This window comes from Dendrobium catenatum, unplaced genomic scaffold, assembly GCF_001605985.2.
Source record: "Dendrobium catenatum unplaced genomic scaffold, ASM160598v2 fragScaff_scaffold_1226, whole genome shotgun sequence".
NCBI lineage: Eukaryota > Viridiplantae > Streptophyta > Magnoliopsida > Asparagales > Orchidaceae > Dendrobium > Dendrobium catenatum.
The window spans coordinates 371,741-389,878 of record NW_021319688.1 but is presented as its reverse complement, the minus strand read 5'-3'; the positions used below and the strand labels follow the sequence as shown (position 1 = coordinate 389,878).

At 33.3% G+C, this 18,138-nt stretch overlaps 1 protein-coding gene across 2 annotated transcripts; it reads right to left on the bottom strand.

The window, feature by feature from the left end:
• Positions 1-221: 221 nt before the first annotated feature.
• LOC110112393 (myb-related protein 2) lies at positions 222-3,743 on the bottom strand. 2 transcript variants are annotated; one of them, XM_020844607.2, is made up of 9 exons: positions 3,573-3,743; positions 1,938-2,231; positions 1,634-1,842; positions 1,424-1,550; positions 1,256-1,332; positions 1,116-1,173; positions 971-1,019; positions 837-894; positions 222-696 (listed from the first exon to the last, which is right to left on the bottom strand). In XM_020844607.2, the coding sequence occupies exons 4-9, from the start codon at positions 1,545-1,547 to the stop codon at positions 331-333; spliced, it is 732 nt and encodes a 243-aa protein (XP_020700266.1). In that variant the 5' UTR covers positions 1,548-1,550; positions 1,634-1,842; positions 1,938-2,231; positions 3,573-3,743; the 3' UTR covers positions 222-330. The 2 variants fall into 2 exon arrangements, with proteins under 2 accessions (XP_020700266.1, XP_020700265.1); XM_020844606.2 differs by having other exon boundaries at positions 1,634-1,837.
• Positions 3,744-18,138: the final 14,395 nt, after the last annotated feature.

The window sequence follows — 18,138 nt, the reverse complement described above, 5'->3', positions numbered from 1 at the left end:
TAAGTTGCCATAAGAAAAAAAAAAGAAAAAAAATCGATAGTGCGTCAGGCATTTAAAATAATACTTTATTAACTTGTATGTTTGATCCCCTTTACAATCTTTATTTTCTATTTGAATGAACTCTAAATTCCATTTCTCATTAACGTGCTAATGAAAAAAAAATCTTAGAAATTCAGTTTGTGCTGCGATAAGTAGATCAGTGATCGAAACTGCAGAGACAATTAAAGGAAAAGCTTTAGAAGTCAGAAAGTTCATATATTTGAGCGCACATAACATTTTCATTGCTTATAAGCAACTCTATATATCACAAAGTTTATTTTATTTTAATCACTATTTATTTAGATCAAATTCTTGTAATTCTCCTCGATTTTTTACTGTTATGTTGGAACAAGGGCTGGCCTCAAGCTTGTGGTAGCCAGCATATTTTTCTCTTAGCTCAAATAGTTCTGAAGTCAAGCAACTATCCATGGAGGAATCAGCATTCTGGTTTCTTTTGGAAATGGAACCTCCATTGTTGAAAGATGAGCTTCGGCACTCAGTTTCCATTGCTGAGACAAGCTCTGATAGTTCGGTCCTTGCAGCCTCGGTTCCTAGAGAAGTGGAGCTATACCCAGCAAGTGTTTCCTGGGCTTTTTTCAGCACTGAATGCAAGTACTTCCCCTGAGCCTCTATCCTCAGTTGAAGGTGCTTCTGAACCTGGATAGGAATAGGAGGAAATTCAAAATTTAAGCGAACGAGCAAGTGCACCACTTGTTTCTTTGGAACTCAACTTATATCTATTCATCTTTCATTGTAACAAAATTCTAGTCTTAAATGGAGGAATGATTTGATTAAACCTCAATCTGTTCTTGCAATTTTCTTTGAACATCTATTTGTATCTGTTGCAGCATGGCTCTGAAAGAACAAGGAGCAATATTAATTAATCAGGTCTCATGGGGGAACTAATTACTTGAAGTGATTTGTATCTTACTCATTGAATTCAGGTTGGGATTTATCATCGGTGTCCTTCAACTCATCATCTGCCATACCAATAACATAACATTTAATGGCAGTAATGAGGTAAAAATAACGAATTGAAGCAAATTTTAGATCACTGAAACAGAACAGAAAATTACTTGTCTTCTTATCATCATTAACAGTGCTCGGATCCCGATTCTTTGCGAGCCTATATTTCTGAGAAGAGAGATAGAGCAGTTTTCATATCAGAATTTCCACTTAATGGAAGAAGAGGGAGAGAAAAGTGATAGTCAAATACCTGAAGATGACTCTTCAAATGATAGAGAGTGAGCCCAGGCACTGCCATCAACCGCATCACCAACTTGGGTGTTGCTTCTACCATTGGAACAAGAAAACGAGGAAATAAAAAATCTGAAAACCTGAACTGACTAATTGTATTCAGAACATTAGATGAAGGAGAACTTACTCTCTGCTCCTCCAAGCTCTGTCACAGCATCAACAAACTGTTCATGAAGCTGTCTAGTCCATTTGAGTCTCGGCTTTGCATCGACTGAGAGAACCAGTCCTTGCTGATCTACATGGTTCGGCATTTTCTAAAAACCAATTTGATTAAAGGAGTAAGAGAAATTGGAGGAGAAACAGTCGACAACATATAAGAAAGCTTAAATATTCTTACCCTCCCTTCTACAACATACAAATATGCCGCTCTACTTTGTTCTATCTAAGCTTCACTGAAATATCCTTTCTCCGTGTATTAAAATAAACATAACTGGGCTGAGTAGAAGAATATAAGCATGAGCTTTGTCCACACCATGCCCTCTTCCTTTGATTTCAGGCTAACCTTTTTCTTTCCATTTCTTTGACTTGAAAGCTAGAGAATCTTCACTTCAGTAAACAGAGAATAAGAATAGTTCACATAAGCGTCTCAAAAGGAGAGAAAAGAAGAAAAAGAGTGCATTGTTTTCTTGCCAATTCCTTACTGGATTCTCTCCCTGATTAGAGAGCCCCACCATATTCAATAATGAATGTCTAACTTTCTCAACAGCACATTGCTTTGAAGGGAAAACATAATTGACTGCTTCTCCTTTCTCTAATATTCCTTTCCTCTATGCTACAGAGAGAACAGTGGAGATGTCAAGAATGAAATTTCACATTTCAGAAGCCACCAATGTTTCTTTAATGAAGGTGGCAGATTGCCTTTGGCTTTTCTGATGATGGAGAATCAAGGAATCCAATTATCCATAACTTCAAACAAGGAAATAATAAAACTCCACCTGCTCATTAGTCCATGGAAGAGAACATATTGTGAGAAAAAGATTCCATTTTGATGAGAACAATGATAGCTAAGTTACAAGAGGAGGAAGATGTGTGAGAAGGCCATTTGATCTTTTAAGGCGAAAATTGTCATATAAGTTAAAGCATAGGAAGCATCAAGGGAAATGCAGGCTTATAAGTAGTTCAAATGCTGTTATCTAACAGTTCTTTGAGCAATAAGTATGAGCACTATAATTTTTAATCAGCCAACAAAAGCTTCTACAGTTTCAGATGGAGACCAGAACCAGTTCCAAAGTATCAATATACTTATAAATTTAAACTTATATTCCTCTGAAAAGTAACCACTTTAGACTTATATAAAAATATGATAATTTATATGATAAAATTTTCAAAATTTTACATGAATGTCTTCTCCTATAATTCAAAACTGTTTTAAAAGAAAGGTAAGCACTGGGAAAAATGGAATTAAACCAAAATCTTATATTTCTCTGAACATGAAAAGCTTAGCTTCAAAAAATATCATAGTTCACCATATCTTCTCTGATCAAAGCTTAATCACAAACAGAATTATTTTGCCATAACCTCGAACTCAAAGCTATCCAAAAATGTTAAAAGCACTAGTAAAGACTAAAGAGTATTCATTTAAGTGTGATGTTCAGCAACAGAATATGCCTTGCAGAATCAGAATTTGATTTTTACGTGATTGATCTGCAAAGTGCTGCTGTGTTAAGAGGAAACATTCCTTTGGTCTGATCATCATTAAACGCAGAATGCAATTAAAGATCAGTAAGTACTACAATGAAGAGAGAGCTTCCCAGTTTCATTCTTTATTCAAATCATCTGTCAGTGATGAGAACCTGCCTGAAAATAGTAACTGATATGCAACTAAACTAGGACTTTGTTTGGGAAGGCTTTTTTGCTGCTTCTTAAAGCAGCATTTTAGTAAAAAAAATTAATTTTTAAACAAAAAAATTGCTTTAAGAAGCAACAAAAAAGCCGTCCCAAATGAAGCCTAAATATCAAATTGAGAGTTTTAGTTGTGTATTTTCTATTAGAGCTAATTGCACCAAAAGTAAATGTATGCCACTTCAAAGAACAAAAAATAAAAATAAAAGTTGTCACCTTGATTTTTTTTTTTGCATTAAAGCATGCCAATTTTTTACCTATGTTATCCCTCTAAAACATCATCCTTAACCATATAATTTCCTTTTAAAAAAGATCTACAGATATGGATTTTAGTTGGGTTTGATTAACTCAATCAGAAACATAAAAAGATGCTAATTCCCCTGCAAAAAAAAAAAAAAAAAAGAAATAGTAGATATGTAAGGCACTGAGAGAACCTTTTTCTTTTCAATCAGCTGCAGTACTTGCCAAGCTTTCCGTTCCTTTAATATTCTCAAACATGTAAAGCAGATTCCTGGATAATGCTTAGAGACCCCAGCTCTTGTGCTCTGTTGGTGAGTGAATCACAAGTCATTTAGCAAATTAAAGGCGCCTCTCAATAATTCCTGAAGATGATCATCAAAACCAAAAAGCCAGCCAGTTAAGAATATGGCTTGAGGAATCGAGTAAAGAATTGGGAAGATACCCCCACTGAGAGAAAATTCATGTTCATCACCGAATTTCTATAGATATTTCATTATTATTAAAAAAAACCTATATGGGTATCACATATTCCTATACTTAATGATTGTATACATTAATAAATTTACAAATGCATATTTCAATCTACCACTTGTTCTCTCTTTTTATGGAAAAATTATTTTGTGCGGACACTGAATGTCATCTGGAGATCAATAAAAATGCACCACGTCGCTCATTTACTGCACCACAGCTCGGTATTGAGACTCGGTACCGCTCAGTTCCGCGGGATCTAGATGTAGAGCTGCGTCCAGAATAATTTCTCCTTTTTATGATGCTTGTATGGCTACTTATTTCCTTGAGGAAGAGAGAGAATTTTGAGAAATTCAGTTGATGAAAAAATTGATTCCAAATTAAACAGTACAGACAGAAAAGACTTTGACATGTGGGCTCAAACAAAGTTTCTTCTACAGTTTGATGAGGACAAAACTCTAGCTAGGCACTGCACATTTATTCATGCTCACATACAAACGAACAAGTACATATAAATCTACACTGTCGTATGTTTTCTTGCAGAATTTTTCACCTTCATAATTCATGTCCCATTCAGAGCTAGGATATATATCACTTGAAGCATCTCTTATACAGAAGAAAAACTGTGCGTTTCCAGTTTCCACTCTCAAATTCACGTCCTCGATCAAGTATCAGGCCCCATTTTTTCTAGAAATTAAAGCGTTTATTTTTCTGGATTTCAACTTTTTTTTTTTTTTTAGGATGAAAATGCTCGATTGCTCAGCAGTTTAGACTGTTTATTTAAAGCTAGATACTAAATTATCCTAATTATTTTTTAAGCTGATGATTAGTCAGGTTATTAATTAGAAATTAACTAATATTTTGGATATTATATTGCACTAATTAAATAAATTAATTGAGGATATAAACCGTAACAACTAAAAAACCATTAGAAAGAGAAACTTGTTGAGCAAGCATAGGGCGAGATTGTTAATTGCTGGGAAGTAAATCAAGCAACGAAACAAACAAGAAAAGAAAATAGTGGAAATAAACACCAAGATTTAATATGAAAAGTCAGAAATTGGGGAAAATCCACTTAGACACATCAAGCCAAGAAATTCACAATAAAAATTGAGAGAAGTTGTATAAATCTCTCTTCTCGCACTCTCTTTTTTTCTATCTTCACTCTCTTCATTCTTCACTCAAAACGGACAAAGAGACACTTTTGAATACACCAAAGGACTTAAACCTTCAAGTTAAAATATGAAAAATAAGAAAGAAAACTGTCCAGCTGTGGGCTCCGAAAATTCGGCCTCGACCTCCACTCGCTTTTCTTATTCGACCAAAGGACTTAAACCTTCAAGTTAAAATATGAAAAATAAGAAAGAAAACTGTCCACTTTGACTTGCAGCGCCTCGATGCTCCACTCACTATCTCTAGCTAAACTAGCGGCGCTCCGCTCTTTGTCACTAAGTAAAGAATGCAGCATCATCATGTTGCATCCTACGACGTTGCAGTGCACAAGTGTACAATACTGCAACACTTTAATATACACTGTGGATTTGAATGGCCATGTTGGTAAAAAAAAATTTCATACCCTAAACATGTGCAAAATAATGCACCTCAATCTACCCGACTCACTATTAATTCTTACAGATCTGGTAACAATTTAATTCTCCCAAAAAACTATACTCTGATACCAACTATGAATCTAATTTGAAAGTATTATTCTTTTTTATCTTTTAATAACATCAACAAAGCTATCCAATTTCTTTTAGCAATAATAATTATCAGTAGAAACAACTACTAGTCAAAGCATCAATATTCAAATTTGTATTCATTCTCAAAAATCATATACACTACTCATAATCTATATAATAATATCACAACTACTCTGTCTTAAGTACACAAAAATAACTAAAATAACAAGAAAAGAAATATGAACATGAAGGATCATGATCAATTTCATACTCCTGCTTTCTTATCCTGAATTGAAATCATTTAACCACATATAAAGAGCTAAACAACTAAGCAAGAAATCAAATCTTACAACTGACCTCAATGCACGGTAGATAACCAATATGCATGTCAGCAGTCGAATCAAAATAGTAGCATGCATATGATCACAGGGCAATACAATAGAAATCAATAAAAAAGTATAAGTGTCACATCATTAAAACAATCATCACATTAATACTACAATTAGTAGAGAAATCGTATAAAATATCAAATCAAAACATCGATAAAGACTGTCAAAATTATGTCAATTTAGTCAAATCACATAAAAATAATTATATTCGTGTATCACATACTCAGAAATATCATATCAATGTCAATGTCCAGTACACATACTCAATATATATCACGTGATCAACATATTAATAACAATAAAACATTAGTAACATCAACACCATGGGTGATAGTAACAGTAAAGCTATAAAGAGGCAGTGATTTAGTAGCATTCATTCTAATAATCATATTAAAAAAGTAAATTTCATGGCTACGGCGGTGTTTTTCCAGTATCAGTTATAACCCGTTGGCTCAGTAAACAGAGTCATTGTTCTTTGTTTGTTTGCACAGTAATAACTTCTTATAACCTCCAATCATTATATATCACGTGAATTGATATGACATCTAATCATAATATTTAAAAGAAAGCATGATGTCCCACAATCTTGTACATATTAATCAGTCTCCATTCAACATCAGGGAATAACCATTCTTTACGTCAATTGATATAACATCTAACCATAATATTTAAAAGAAATTAAGCATGTTGTCCCACAATCTTGTACATATTAATCAGTCTCCTGTCAACATCAGGGAATAACCATTCTTTACTTATTTTTCATGCATAACACTATCACAACATTTCAAAAGTAATAAAAACCATCTATTCATATTCTTTTTTCAAGGCATTGCAAAAAAAAAAAAAAAAATTCAAGGCAAAAAAAAAAAAAAAAAAAAAACATAATTGTGCTTATAATGGTAGGCAACAAAAAACTCTACTGAGCAAAAATTCACATTTTTAGAAATTAATTAAATAACAATAGAACATGTAAAATAATATTCATAAACTTTAATTAGATTAAAGCATTATTTTTAAATGTCAAAATGAATTTATGAGTAGGCAAAAATAGCTGCTAATTCAAAATCATGTGGCAAAAAATTTAAATTAAATATACAAAACATTCATAATCTCACGAGCAAACTTGTTTACTATGAAAGAGATAAAATGATTATGATTTAAGCAGTTATTATAATAAAATGATAAATTATAAGAAAATAATAAAAAATCACTTAATATAAGAAAGTAAGATTTAGTTTTTAAATATTTATTAAAACTTTGTACTTAAAATTTTTTGAATATTAATATTCTTAAAATATTTTTTGTATTAATTTTTTTTAAACGAGCCGGCTTAGGAGCTAATGAGTCGAGTCGGGGCTGACTCAAGCTTGACTCATTAGCTCATCAAGCTGGGCTCACGAACCATTTATCAAGTCAAGCCCGAGCCGGCTCACGAGTCAGCTATACTCGCTCACACATTTAATCACAACCACAAGATTTTCAATATCCCCAATATCCAAATCATATTTTCTCCTAAAAAAAGTTCTATATGGACTTAAACAAGCTCATCATCAATAATTAGCAACCCTCTCCACGTATCTCACAGCTCAAGGTTTGCACTCTAGCTCAACTGATTCTTCTCTCAAGATGTATATATAACACCAACATCCCCATATATTTCCTCATTTATGTTGGCAATATTTTAGCCAGTGGAAATGACCAAGACTTTATATCTACTCTTCTATATGGATCGGACTTAAACAAGCTCCGTTTTCATATGCGCAATTTAGGAACCTTATCTCAGTTCCTTGGCCTTGACGTCACTCTCTCCAACAGTGGCTATCATCTACTGTATACTTTGGAAAGCAATGAAATCAGCCATTACGTACGAATGCTCTACTTTATACTGTTCTTCTGACTTCTCTACTTACTGAATATATGTATCTGCTGTAGCTAGTGAAGCATTTCGATCAGGTCTTTCATCACTTGTAATCCCATAATAAAGCTAAACTGTGACTATGCTAACATTATGTATTCTTGTAATCTCATAAAAAATAATAATAAAAATAATAGGATGTGAGTTTACTAACGGTAAAGTTATTCAAAGTAAGGAATATGTAGGTAGGTGGTATTACTGGTATATATATTTGGCAAAAGAGATTGAGACGTTTGGAACAAGTAGTTATTATTACAAACAAATATGAGAGGCGACTCAGTTCTAAGTGTCTTAATACTCCAGCCTTCATAATCATGGTGTTCCGCTCAATAACATGGTAATTTGTGAACCTCTTGGGAGCGATTTCACAGTTTCTCCTCTCTATTTTACCTCCATGTACTTTGCCGAATCACTAATTTAATTTTCTTATAAAATTACTATTAAGTCAATATTTAATTATTAGGATAATGCATTTGCTTATTCCAAGATCAAAAAAGTAAATAGACTAATTATATATTATTAAATAAATATTTAATTGTATTGATATTGAAATAATTATTAAACTATTTTAGAATATGACGAATAAGTGTTATAAATTTGTTGCGGGCTAGAATATACGCAGCGATAGAGTTCAAAAAGTTTTTGTCTCAGCGTTGTACGAATATCTAGCACACAAACAGAGGAGAAATAACAACAACAGGATTTTTACGTGGAAAACCCTGAAAGGGGAAAAATCACGGGGCCACGCCCAATTGAAAATGTTCCACTAGTGTTTGCTTGGAATACAAGAGGCTAACTTGTCCTTAAAATTTAGAACGATCATATTACAATAAATCTTTTCAGGATTGAAAATTAGTTACAACATCGGGCAGAGTTCCAGCGTCGTTCCGAAGTTGAGTAGAAGTTTGGTGTCGTCTGAAAGTCTGGTAGAATTCTGGCGTCGGGCATAATTCTGGCGTCACTCGGGCGTCCGGCCTAATTCCGGCGTCACACGGGCGTCAGGCAGAACTCCGGCGATGGTCGAGGAGGAGTTATTCTCTCCTATCATTCCCTTCTCTTCTTCTCTTCTTCTTGCTTAGATCTCATCTCATGAGAAATGAGGGGTTTATTTATAGATTTTCTGGAGTGGCATGTCCCATAAATAGATGAGGGATTAGGGGCAAATATGGAGTGGTTCAGATGACGGTCGATATTGAATCCTTCGATCATAGGCCATTTATATGGCATTTGAAGGTCTTAATGACTTTGGAATTTGGCGATCTTGGGCTCGTTGGATTCGTCTCGTCGATCTACACGATTTGTCTATAAGCTCGTCAAATTCAGAAATCATTTGGTAACTCAAATTGTGGTACAAACTTTCTAACAGTGCTTCGGGTCCTTGATTTGGACTCATTTGGGCTCGGATTGAGTCGAATTTGGTGTCGTTGGGTTTGTATTTCCGAGACGCTCAATTTGACTGTAAGTTTGCTGAAATCGGAGTTCAGATGACCCCGAATTTAATTTTTTGAGTTTCCAGGCTGATTTTGCCTCAAGATTCGTGCCCGATCAAGATAATTTTTTTGATGATGTATCAAAAAATTATATTTGTTTTCATATCATATTTTAATTTTTTAAATAATAATTATAAATAATTTAAACTACTAATATTGACCTCAAATTCGAATAAAAAAAATTGAAAGCATACTTGAAAAAATTAATTTGTGCCCGAATAAATAAAATTGCTGCTGTTATTCTAATTGTTCATATATACATTAATTAAAATTCCAGTGGTCTAATTAATTGGGATTAAGCAAATAGCATTATAATTATTCTAATTAATCGTATATTAATTAGCTAACTGCTGACTGCTAACAACGCTTGAAAAGGGATAGATTGATAATTGTAGCATAGCATTGAAGTAGTTTTTTTTTTTTAAATAAAAAAAAAAAAAACTAACAACCTCTATTCTTACAGTATCTTAGGAAACAATCTTCAATTTCCTTTGAGAATACAATGCAACAGAGTGCTACTGAAGGAATCAACTTTCTGTCCATTCATTGTGAGTATCATTCAGCAAGCTGAGGAAGTAAGCAACTTTGCTTTATTTGTCAAAAGAAAGCTTTTTTATCATAGCATTTAGAACAGTACTTATGCATAAGTTTACTTACTATTAATGCTCCCACCTTAGAGAAATTTTCCTTCTTAATTAAGGTTTCGTTTGGGACGGTTTTCTTACTATTTCTTAAAGTAACTTTCTAGTATAAAATTTTTAATTTTTTACTAGAAATCTACTTTATAAAGCAATAAGAAAGCCGTCCCAAACGAAGCCTAAGTCATAATCTACAATAACTTTCTCTGCTCTTATTTTAAGGGAGTAGATGAAACTTAGGCTTTATTTGGAACTACTTTTTTCTTGTTTTCTAAAATAATTTTCTAATACAAAAGTTTTTTATAAAAATTTTTTTGTATCAAAAAATTGTTTTAGAAAGCAAGAAGAAAGTTGTCCCAAATAAGACCTTTATCAAACATTTAGTAATGATAAATTCATTAAAAACATACATAATTTTATAAAGATTCACTCAATAAATGACTATGTCTTGCTGTGGAAATTATAGATTTTGCTATGATTTAATAGTAGAAAATTTTAACTCTTATTTCTTTTGCACAACACAAGACAATACCCTCCTTTTAAAAAATATAATACAATTATCAAAATACCCTCAGGTAAAATAAGATGATTTTTTATTAAGGTTTCGTTTGGGACGGCTTTCTTACTAATTTGTAAAACTGCTTTTTAGTCATTTGGGACGACTTTCTTATTCTTTCGTAAAATTACTTTTAAGTATAATTTTTTTTTAAAATCATAAAAAATAGGGATCTAAAGTTATCCCAAACAAAATCTAAATCTACATATAAATTTTTTTTTTCATAAAGAAAAAAAATTATAATATACAAGTTACTAGCTTTGCTTTTATGGCACTTAAAGTTACTCATTTCTGCAGTTGTTATAGGAATTATCAAGCAACATAATTTCACATCCTAAGGTGATCAGATCCATAAATGTCTGAATTGTCCGTTACATTAGCAGTGTTTTTTAATAGCTACAAATTTAATGATAAATATATATTTTAAAAATTTTAAGCTAATTACAGCTTCCCTTATCATCTATGTCAACCAATAACCACAGCATAGATTCCTTTCACATTGCTTGCTTTTTTGAGAATTTGAAGCATCTTTCTATTGTAGGTAAAATTGGAACAATTATTACGTCCTCTGACCGGACGTAGAGCTATCTTCGGCCGCCAATAACATGTCGCCATGTGCTCTTACACTAAACCGCGCGGCCCGACGACTTGACCCGGAGCGGAACCCGGGAATGCTATGTTAGCGATTTTCTCGGTATTGCTCGGTATTTGCTAGGTATTGTTTGCAAAAATGAGAAATACCACTCTGTGAAAATCAATACCATGCAAATATCGAGTTGTACCGAGTTTTTTACAACTCAGTATTTGCTCGGTATTGCTAGGTATTTGCTCAGTATTGCTAGAAAAAACTCGTTACAACTCAGTATTTGCTCGGTATTGCTAGGTATTTGCTCGGTATTGCTAGGGATTTATTGCTAGGTATTTGCTCGGTATTGCTAGAAAAAACTAGGTACAACTTGGTATTTGTTCGGTATTGCTAGGTGTTTGAAATATATCCAAAAGGTGATGGGATGTTGTTCGGCTCGTCAAGGATTTAAAAAAACGCACGTGCGGGAACCCAAAAAACAGCGGGTCGGGTCGGCGACTTTTCTTCATGCTACGTGGCGCTAAAATATTGGTGGCCGAACGTAGAGGAGCGTACGTTCACCGGACCCAATAAAAGTTGGAAAGCTGTAGGCAAGGAGTTGAGCATTGATAATGTGTTTGATATTGGACACACAATTTTTAGCAGTGGGGGAATATTGATTTCACATTTCACCCACATCTTGATGACTGAAGTGTCTTCATTGACAACAAAATACATGGAAAAAGAAGAAGAATTTTCCATAGCATAAGGGCAAAAAGAAAGCTGGATATATAGATCAGGCTCGGTATTGCTAGGGATTTATTGCTAGGTATTTGCTCGGTATTGCTAGAAAAAACTAGGTACAACTTGGTATTTGTTCGGTATTGCTAGGTGTTTGAAATATATCCAAAAGGTGATGGGATGTTGTTCGGCTCGTCAAGGATTTAAAAAAACGCACGTGCGGGAACCCAAAAAACAGCGGGTCGGGTCGGCGACTTTTCTTCATGCTACGTGGCGCTAAAATATTGGTGGCCGAACGTAGAGGAGCGTACGTTCACCGGACCCAATAAAAGTTTGTAAAATTGATGCTTCATTGAGTTATCTTATCTTTCTGGTTCTAAAGTTTCTGTTTGTTGTGAACTTTGAAGGAATTTACAGAGAGAAATTTGAGAGAAAATTGGAAACGTAAAGGAATTCAAGTGGAATTAATTTTCACCCATTATTTTGGTATAGGAGAAATTGAATTAAAAACTATTTTTTTATTATTTAGATATTTTTCTTATTATTTTTTACATCTTTTTAGTACAAAAGTTTTTTAATACAGCGACAAAAAAGCTATCCCAAATGAACACTTAGGATTCGTTTTGGGTTTGTTTGGGACGACTTTCTTAATACTTCTTGAAGCAGCTTTTTAGATATACTAAAAAGTTGTTTTAAGCAATAAGTAAGTCGCCTCAAACGAAGCCTTAATGACAAATTGAATCTTTTTTTAATGCCGAGAGGATAGTTTTTTCTTCATAATTTTCACCAATGATAATAAATATTTGCAAATAGGAAATATATTTATTCATATTTATTAAGTTAAATCAATTATAAAGAACCCACTATAAAATTTTGAAATAAAATGTACTTAATTGCTTTCCCTCTAAAAAACAAGTTGAGTAAAGAGTTATGTCCTAATTGGCTCAAATTTGAGCAAAAATCTAGAATTAAATCAAGTCTGCTAAAAAATAGACTGAATTGAATATATGTAGATATATAATCTAAGCAACATTAAGTAGTAATTATAAAGATAATATGAGAATTATTAAGGGTTGATAAGCCCTCTAATGTCTCAGAGGTTTAGGAGTTTTTTCCATAGACAAGAGCCCAAACAAAGCCCACATTGCGTTCTAACCCTATCTGCAAATATTTATATAATATTTTAATTTCTAAAAATGTGTATCTAACTGTTGTAAAATAAATATTCATAAAAATTTTTATATGATTAAAATATTTAAATGTTATAAGATAAATTTTAAGCTTTTTAATCATTAAGAATGAACTTGAATTATAGATGGAAGCTATTTCAAATTTATAACATTTAATAATTATGAATACACTTTTCAAGTTTAATATATTTTAATTGAAGCTCAAATTAATAAGTTCATTAACATATTATTTCATTTGAACCACTAAAATAATAAATCTTAAAAAAAAATTCAAATGAAAGGAGAAAAAATATTCATACACTAAATTGCAGTAACAAAAAAAAAAAATTAAACATATAAAAGTTGTGCTTATTCTTAAACAATAGCTATATATCCAATAAACATAGTTATTTTTAGAAGTTATTGAGATACTTCAGAAGATTTATTATATAAATATGTGCAATTAATTAAAAAGCTAGTTTAAGAAAATCATAAAATAAAGATGTGTACAATCTTAGGCTTCGTTTGAAAAGGTTTTTTTACTGTTTCTTAAAGTAGCTTTTTAGTACGAAAAAATTAATTTTTTTATTAAAAAACTGCTTTAATAAGTAATAAAAACAACCTAAAAATTATTTTAAAAAGTAGTAAAAAAACCGCCCCAAACAAAGCCCTAGTTAGAGTCAATTTGAAACCAATTGAAGTTATTATGAGAAATATAAAGAGTTATTCAGGACGGCTCCAATATTATATAATAGAAGATTGCAAAGCTATTGTAAGAAAAGTTATTTTTTAAAACAATTGTGAATATTATAAAATATTTTTTTAGAAAATGAAATAATTATTTCTTTAAAGCTATCTTACATTAGTGAATATCAAGTTTATTAAAATCGAATCGGACCAGGCTGGCCAGTTCAATTGGTTGAACAGGGAACTAGCAAAAGAGTCATATGGAAGTGATACGACAAGTCAATTAGGAAAACATTTTCTAATGAGATACATTCTTAATTGAATTCTTTTCAAATTAAGGAGGGAATTATATTAGGAAGGGGGTTGAATTAAAAAATTCTTTCCTAATTGAATTGTTTTCATATTAATGAGAGGGATATTTTAGAAAATGGGCTGATTTAGGAGAGATAGAGGAAGTCTATTTAAGTCCATCATAGGACTTATTTTATTCTTATGCAGAATTTTGTCGTGAGTGCTGTAATTTTTTTTTTGTGATGGATTCTAACGGCGTCTAGGGTTTGGAAGAGAAGATCCTCCTCTCGAAAGAGGATCAATTGTATCTTGTTATTTGATTTCGTAGCAATAAAATTATGTTATTTTGCTGAAATTTACTGTTGTTCGCTGATTTTTGGGGTACAAGACATATTAGGCAGTATGGATGAAGCAATTATGGAGAACAAGGCAACACCAAGAAATTGGTCAATCAGCATCTAATTATTGTATTGATCAGTTGGAGACACTTGACCTGTATCCTACAACAATTGCTTGGGCTGACATAGCATTGATCTATCTAAATAGCCATCAAATCCATTTGCCCTAAAGAGTTTGAGGATTTGAGAATACTAAGTTGGAAAGTTGTAGGCAAGGAGTTGAGCATTGACAATGTGTTTGATGTTGGACACAATTTTTAGCAGTGGGGGAATAGTGATTTCACATTTCACCCATCTTGATGACTCAAGTGTCTTCATTGACAACAAAATACATGGAAAAAGAAGAAAATTTTCCATAGCATAAGGGCAAAAAGACAGCTGCATATATCATGTGAAATTAGACATAATCGAAGATACAAGAGAAAACTAAGAGGAAGAAAGTATGAGAAATGTGTTGCTCTACTTAATTTTCACTCGTCATCATAAGCTATACAGTTGATATATATAAACACTAATACAGATCAATTGGTTAAAGCATGATCATATATAAACTTAACTAACATAAACAACTATCGACAAAACAAGCGTAGGAACTTCTTGTCAATACGAAATCCACAAAATGTATCATGTTAACAATCATAACAAGATTTGGAAAGCACTGGAATGCTAATGCATAACTAACAAGATACCTTCTGTCACACAAGTTTTTATTGAATAACCTAAGAGAATCAATAAATGAACAAACAAAACAATCTGACACGACCCAACTGGATGGATGCAGATTCAGGTTGACCTGATTGACATACTGGTTAAGTTCAAGTAGACACAAAAACCAGAAATCAACTTGAAAAAAAAAAAACATCTTACCATCTTCTTCACACTTCCTCTCCTGCTCTTCCCGCTTCATAAAATCATAGCTACACACTTCCAATCTTCCACAGGCTTCACAATTCTCACGTTGCAGTTCTCCTTTCACCAACCCACCGCTGGGTGCTATAGGCACAGGCCAAATGATGCAATCATGTTTTATCATTTTATGATTTTTATTTTATTTTATTTCCTTATGTTTTTGGATGATATGTAAATTTATTTTGTATGGCCCTATGATGAAAAACAACTCATGATCATGCTTGAGTTTGGTGCTCTTAGAAAGTTCCACTCTGGTTTCCACTTGTGTTGATCTAGCTTCTTTGCTACTTAGATATTGTTTATGGGCTCGCGAGCCGAGCTTATCAAGCTCACAAATCGAGCTCGAGTTCAAGCTCATTTAGTAAACAAGCTCGAGTTCGAGCTTGAGCTAGCTCAGCTCGTGAGCTCACAATTCGGCTCGAATAAATATTAATATTTTTAAAAATAATTTTATTTTATTTATGAAATTTAAATATTTAAAAAAATTAATTAAAAACCACCTAAGTTTTATTAAAATGTTAAACATTTCATATTTTTTTTCCTAAATTTTGACTAAGTTTTAAAAATCCTGCCTAAATTTAAAAATTCCCGCCCATGGCTCACGAGCCGGCTCGAGTTCGAGCTCGCTTTCCAACTAACGAGCCGAGCTCGATAAGGTCCTAAACTCAACTCGACTCGACTCGTTTACACCCCTATATACGAGATGTTTTGCTGCTGGATGAGGTTGGCTGTACCTATTGTTGGTGTAATCACACTGCCTGCGAGTTATTTAGCTTGCTAGCTATATTCTTCTACAAACATTACATTATTCTATTTCGGCTCGGTCTTCTATCTAATATTTTTTCCACGATTCTCATTCCACCCGTATCTTTATTCTCCAAATATTATGAGTTTCAAGATATTGTTGTGCTCTGTTTGTAGGTATTTGTCGGAGGAGTGCCGACTTTAGCTGGATCAAAATTTCTATGGTGAATCACTAGTTTGTTGTTTCCTTTGAGCACCTTCCCTATTTTGGTTTTTACATGTGAGGTGACTTTTCTAGGTTGTTCTGAGAGTAGTTATTTTTAAGTTTTAGTTTGTTTCTTTGTAAGATTTCCTAATCATTTACTTATATTTGTTTACTATAAGTTTCATTCAGTTGGTGTTGGTTTATGCTTTATTGAAAGAAAGTGTCGTATTGCATTCTTAGTATTATCCTACTTGTTTTAGAACCTAGATTGCATCAATTTAGTATCAGAGCTTTAGATTGTCGGGCGAGTCTTCCTTTCACTTTAAATTTTTTTTTAAAAAAGGATAGTCAAAATAATCAACAAGCGGATTGGCAACGCATGTTTATGCAACAAATGGTTAACCTATAACAATAAATGGAAGTAATGACTAAAATACCCTGGCTGCACTGAATCCAAAAGAAAAATATATTTTGAAACAAAATGTGAGATCCAATAAGATGACATCTATATTCCAACGAGCAGATTCTAACAGTATGCAAAACTCACTTTGGAGAATGTTTATTGATGAAGTTGATTCTTCAATTAATCCTAATTCAATTCATAATCTTGATAGTAAGTTGTCATATTTTCCTTTTGAGAAGCAACATCCTTAAAAAAAATGCAGCCAGATTATGCTCTTCAAGATGCTCAATTTATCATTTATCCAGTCAATGATATTGTGGATAAATTTAAGACTCAAACAACAGACAAAGTTGAAGTCTTGGATAGGTTGGTAGCATTTGAGAAACAATGTATTAAAAGAAATAGCGAGGTGCAAACACAAGCTAAAAACATACAATTGTGTGGAACTTTGTCCCTTACTATTCCTGATGATGTTGTGGATATCTTTACTACCCAAACAAGACATGGAGTGTACTAACGACTTCTAGTTAGATGGAATGGACGTACCCCTAATTGATTGTTGAAGATGAGTTGCAGCTTCGTCATCTTGATATCTACCAGTGGATGACTGAAGTATTCTCATCAGGAGATGAGATTCTTCCACCAGGGGAGAATTGATGCACTCATCTTTTATCATTTTATGTCTTTATTTTATCTTATTTCCTTATGTTTTTGGATGTTATGTAAGTTTATTTTACATGGTCATATGATGGAAAACAAACCATGATCATGCTTGAGTTTGGTGCTCTTAGAAAGTTTCACTCCCTTAGTCTTCAATTATGTTGATCTAGCTTCTTTGGTGGTTAGTTAGGTATATATTTTGGGCTATTTTGCTTATTAGGCTTGGTCCAACTCTTTCCCTATGCTGGTTATTTTCCCCATGTCGCTGTCCCGTTTTCCCTGCTACTGGCCTCTGTTTAAAATTGCGCAATTAGAGGCGCGCCTTTGCGCAATTCTTCCCAAAGGCGCCTCGAGGCGCACGCAATTTTGAGCCTGACAGAGGCGTACGCCTCACCATGTGTGAGGCGCGCCTCAATTGCACAATTATGGGTGAGGCGTAAGCCTCACCCGTTGGCCCCACCCTACTTAAAATGAATCCTTTTTTTCTCCCTTAAACCGTTCGGCCCAGCATATCCCGATAACATCCGCCCGCAAGCTCCAGGTCGCAGAACAGAACCCCTCCCGCACGTTCGGCCATCCTTCCCGCCGCCTCTCCCGCCGGCGCCGCCTCTCTCCGGCGAAGTTGAAGTGTCCGGCCGCCTTGTAGGAGAAGTCCACAAACGATTTTAGGTATTTTTTTTTGACTTTTTGGTTAGATTTTTGAAGTGAAAGAAATTCTATGGTTTTAGATTTTTTGAAATTTTTTGTGTGATTTTCGATTCTTTCATTAGGGATCATGGTAAAAGGCAAGGAAAAGGGGTCTTCGTCATTGCGGAGGGACCATTCTTGAAAATATAGTGTACAAGTTGACATT

What these genes read in the sequence shown, in the direction of transcription:
- LOC110112393 (XM_020844607.2), bottom strand. Translation starts at nt 1,547, where the DNA reads ATGCCGAACCATGTAGATCAGCAAGGACTGGTTCTCTCAGTCGATGCA. An exon ending in AGAGCTTGGAGGAGCAGAGA is followed by an intron (nt 1,333 to 1,423) that starts GTAAGTTCTCCT and finishes TTCCAATGGTAG; the next exon opens with AAGCAACACCCAAGTTGGTG. An exon ending in AATTGCAAGAACAGATTGAG is followed by an intron (nt 697 to 836) that starts GTTTAATCAAAT and finishes ATTCCTATCCAG; the next exon opens with GTTCAGAAGCACCTTCAACT.